The sequence below is a fragment of the Nansenia antarctica genome, assembly GCF_963989245.1.
Source record: "Nansenia antarctica genome assembly, chromosome: 9".
NCBI classification, from domain to species: Eukaryota; Metazoa; Chordata; class Actinopteri; order Argentiniformes; family Microstomatidae; genus Nansenia; species Nansenia antarctica.
The window spans coordinates 43,737,690-43,742,689 of record NC_137679.1 but is presented as its reverse complement, the minus strand read 5'-3'; the positions used below and the strand labels follow the sequence as shown (position 1 = coordinate 43,742,689).

Here is a 5,000-nt window from a genome sequence, read left to right as displayed (position 1 = left end):
TAAGCACAGAGGAGCAGATGTGGATGTGATTGGTTGTTTGTGTGTTTGTCTGACTTGTGAAACGCCTGCTTTGAGAGCTGTGGATGCTGTCGTCTGTTGGAGAGGGTCTGGTGGTGAGTTCAAGATGTTCTGAGAAACTCAAAGAATGTGTAGCCTTCTTTGCTATGTTGTTTTTTTGTATGTAACATAAACAGTGTAAATACTTGATTATAATTAACTCGCAACATTTTGATGAACTTTTTTCTAGCCGCCGATTTGTAACAGTACTTGAAAAAGGAGTATTTTGTGTACAGTCTCTTTTTTCATCCGAGCAGACTGGCGCGGAGGTCTGCGGCAGGGCATTGAGATTCTGAAGATCACTGTACTAGTCTTAAGTTATTTGTGATTCAATAAAGTTAATGATTATTTATTAATGATTACATTTGACTTTGTTATTGATTTTTGTCTTTCTGCGTGTAAATTACAAATCCATCTCGGAACCCAGAATCTCATCTCTCCAAATATACAAACGAATGTGACCAACGACTGTCATCATTATTACAACCCGGTATACAAACTAGTTTGTCCTGAAACCTCTACAGTGTTATCTGTGTTTGTTCACAGACGCATGTCAGTAGAACTTGGTAATATGATTAATTTGCGTTAAAAACTAATTAACGTGTTATGGACAGTTATATATGTAGTGGACAGTTCTATAGACAGTTATATAGACAGTTCTATATGTAGTAGACAGTTCTATAGACAGTTCTATATGTAGTAGACAGTTCTATAGACAGTTCTATAGACAGTTCTATATGTAGTAGACAGTTCTATGGACAGTTCTATATGTAGTAGACAGTTCTATAGACAGTTCTATATGTAGTAGACAGTTCTATAGACAGTTCTATATGTAGTAGACAGTTCTATATGTAGTAGACAGTTCTATAGACAGTTCTATAGACAGTTCTATATGTAGTAGACAGTTCTATATGTAGTAGACAGTTCTATAGACAGTTCTATATGTAGTAGACAGTTCTATAGACAGTTCTATAGACAGTTCTATATGTAGTAGACAGTTCTATAGACAGTTCTATAGACAGTGGTCAGTTCTATAGGGAGAAGAAGTGTAAATAAAAGTGAGGTTGAGAATACGAGAGCATGTTATTAACTTCCATTTTTATTTGGTATTTGTACAAAACACTGAAATATTACAAACATACTGTATATACATAATCCATTGAAAGATATTTAATAACAAATCCGTATAAATTATGCACGAAATGTCTACACTTTTCAATAAAAACTCTATAAGCCCAGGTAATCGTAAAACACAACATTCTTGGCATAAAATGTCCATACAAAATTGTACAAAATACTGTACAGTTGAAAAAAGCTGTGCAAAACAGCAAATAATTTCTAAGAAGTATATCCTATAAAATAAACCCTGCAGTTATTCAAACAAAAACATTATTCAGGTTGGCTGACTTTAACTTTGACTGAGATTAATTGTGTGTCGAGATAAAAATGTTGCAAAAACAACAAATAAAAAAACAACGTATTGTTTTGACAGTTGGGTCTAAATTATGGGATACAGCCTCTTTCACACTTGTTCACATCCAGTTTGGCTGTGTCATACAGTCAGTGTTATAATAAAAACATAATTTATATATTTTATATTTTTCTTCCAATAAATTAAGAAACGGTGATCTCCTGGTCTGATTCTGAGAAGTCTGAGAGGTTTCTGGAGCGGGTGGGTGACGTCGGGTCTGACCCGTCCTGAAGCCCTCCAGCTGGGGACCGCTGGCAGTGGACCGGAGAGCGCTGGTGGCTCTCTCTACCGAACGGGTCCTCTTCCTCCTCCTCCTCCTCCTCCTCCTCCTCTTCCTCCCCTGAGGTCTTCTTGCCGACGTCGGTGAGGTCGGGGTGGGGGTTGGTCTTGGTGGGGAGGGTCTGCTCGCGACACCCCCCGGAGGAGAGGAGTTCCCGCTCTTTTGAGTTCCTCCATTTCATCCTCCGGTTCTGGAACCAGATCTTGACCTGGAGGAGAAGGAAACAGAATCGGGTTCGATCGGACTGAGTTAACGGGTCTTAGCCAGACACATCAGACGTCAGCGAAACTACGATAAACTCTGCATAACAACCTTAAACCATTAGTAACGGGGAAGAGTAATCACGCACGCATCACGCGCCATATTAACTTAAATTCCTAGTATTCACATTTTTTTATTAATTCTTTCTTTCTTCTTCACGTCAACTGCCAATGGCCCCTGGCCTGAGCTAGATTACTCTTCCTGCTACGACTGGTGGATTGATGATTCACTTGCTTAGTCAAATGTATCGATTGTAATCGGACTGGATTGGATTGGATTGAGCGTCTGCCAAATGCCTAAAATGTACAAATGTATTCGCGTCGGCCTTTCATACACACACACACACACACACACACACACACACACACACCCTCCGCCTACACACCTGCGAGTCCTTCAAGCCCAGCTTGGCGGCCAGCTTCTTCCTGTCGGGCTTGCTGATGTACTTCTGCTTCTGGAACATCTTCTCCAGCGCCTTGCGCTGCACGTCAGAGAACACGGCCCGGCGCAGCATGCCCCGCCTGGGCTTCCCCCGGGCCGCCAGGGGCCAGGAGAACGTCCCCGGGATGGGCACCACGGAGGAGGCTGAGGGAGGGGGGGAGGGAGGGAGGGAGGGAGAGAGAGAGGAGAGAGGGAGGGAGGGAGGAGAGAGGGAGAGAGGGAGGGAGGGAGAGAGGGAGAGAGGGAGAGAGGGAGGGAGAGAGGGAGAGAGGGAGAGAGGGAGAGAGGGAGGGAGGGAGGGAGGGAGAGAGGGAGAGAGGGAGAGAGGGAGAGAGGGAGAGAGGGAGGGAGGAGAGAGGGAGGAAGGAGAGAGGGAAGACGTTAATTTAACTAATACATGTTTGTTTATTCATCAAGATCACAGAAGTAGAAGTTGTCTGTGTAACAGCAGAGCCGTTAAAGTGTTAAAGAGGCTCTGCTATGTGTTTTAAAGGCAGAGACAAATTCCCCTTTATGCACAAACTTCTTATGCACGAACTTTATATGCACAAACGTTATGCGCAAACTTTATATGCACAAACGTTATGCGCAAACTTTATATGCACACATTTTATGCACAAACTTTATATGCACAAACTTTATGCGCAAACTTTATATGCACAAACTTTATGCGCAAACTTTTTACGCGCAAACTTTTTATGGACAAACTTTTTATGCACAAACTTTATATGCACAAACTTTATATGCACAAACTTTATATGCACAAACTTTATGCACAAACTTTATATGCACAAACTTTACTGTATATGCACAAACTTTATGCGCAAACTTTTAATGCACAAACTGTATATGCACAAACTTTATGCACAAACTTTATATGCACAAACTTTATATGCACAAACTTTATACACAAACTTTATATGCACAAACTTTATATGCGCAAACTTTTTACGCGCAAACTTTTTATGCACAAACTTTTTATGCACAAACTTTATGCACAAACTTTATATGCACAAACTTTATACACAAACTTTATATGCACAAACTTTATGCACAAACTTTATATGCACAAACTTTATGCGCAAACGTTATATGCACAAACGTTATATGCACTATACTACTACTAATAATAATAGTAATAATAGTAATAATAATAATAATAATACAAATAATAATAATAATAAACAGTATTTCTATTTTCTATAGCACTTTATTTAAAACAATATTACAAAGTGCTTTACAAATAGATAGAACACATACAAATAAAAACATAAAAAGCAAAAACAATAAAACACGTTAAAAAGAATAAGAGCAGCAAAAAAAAACTAAACTACCCCCTCCTCTGCCCCCGCCCCCTCTAACCCCCCTCTGCCCCCCGGTGCAACGCGTCTCCGTTTTGAGTGAAATGGCACGAGGTGACTAATTAGCACATTGGCCGGTCCCGCTGCATTGGTATGGTAACGAGATACCGTCTCCTCTGTGAGAGGAGTTAATAAACCGTGAACGGTAATTGTGTAGTAATGAACTAACGCAGAAAAGACTCTGAACAGGCGCCGAAGGACATATATTACCGCAACAAAAGGAGATTTACACTTTCAAACTAAACAACCACCAAGCGCCCCTGCATACCAGAATACTGATGACAAGAGAGAAACTCTCTCTGCCCTCGAAATCAGTTTCATTAAATGAACACGAGAAGCTATTCAGGCCCTTGGGGTTGTTTTGTTGGGGGTATTCAGCCCGGCCCATGAAAAGGCTCGAGGCCCATTATTATGACGCGTCTGAATGAAAAGCACCACGGACTAGAGACTTTATAGACTTTTCTAACAGATTATTCTGGATCTGGTGGATGTTGATTGGTCCGTCTTGATCTGGTGGATGTTGATTGGTCCGTGTTGATCTGGTGGATGTTGATTGGTCCGTGTTTGGAGAGAGACGAGGTGTGGGTTTCAGGTCAGAGAGAGTGGAGGCGCGCAGAGTGCAGATTAGCTCTACTGATTAAATGATGATTATAGAATGACTAACGCGCTTTGAGCTGCAAGGAAAAGTGAGCAGGAAAAGTGCTATACAAATAAAAGTTATGTTAGTATTATTATTACTGATGAATTGTCATTTGATGAAGTGTTAATTTATAGCCCTAACTTTGAAGCCCTCAACTTTATTGGAACATTTAATCTCCGAACATGTCATCTTTTATAGGCTTTATAGGACACCCTAACCACCGTTTCACAGTTTCCCGACATATGCGCGAGTCACAGCAGCCCTCTATGCGGTCGTGTGAGAATGTTGAAGTCTCAATGGCGCCTAATGGGGAAATTAGTGCATGACTGCTGCCCGCCCCTGGCCCGATGGTAGAAGTCACTCTCGGGGATGTGTGGGTGGCTAGCCGCCCGTTAGAGACCCTCTCTCCTGGGGTGTGTGTGGGTGGCTGGCCCGGGGTGGAACTGACCAAATTGGTCATGGTGCTGAAAGCTTTTGTCGACGACCAGT

At 41.6% G+C, this 5,000-nt stretch overlaps 1 protein-coding gene across 1 annotated transcript in view; it reads right to left on the bottom strand.

The window, feature by feature from the left end:
- Nucleotides 1-1,671: 1,671 nt before the first annotated feature.
- Nucleotides 1,672-5,000, bottom strand: part of LOC308165659 (homeobox protein DBX1-A-like) — a gene marked incomplete at both ends in the record, with an annotated part of 4,804 nt that continues 1,475 nt past the window's right edge. The window contains 2 exons of the mRNA XM_080539809.1: nt 1,672-2,016; nt 2,455-2,654. Of these exons, the coding sequence (XP_080395935.1) occupies nt 1,672-2,016; nt 2,455-2,654 (545 nt within the window). The remainder of the gene's footprint in view (nt 2,017-2,454; nt 2,655-5,000) is intronic.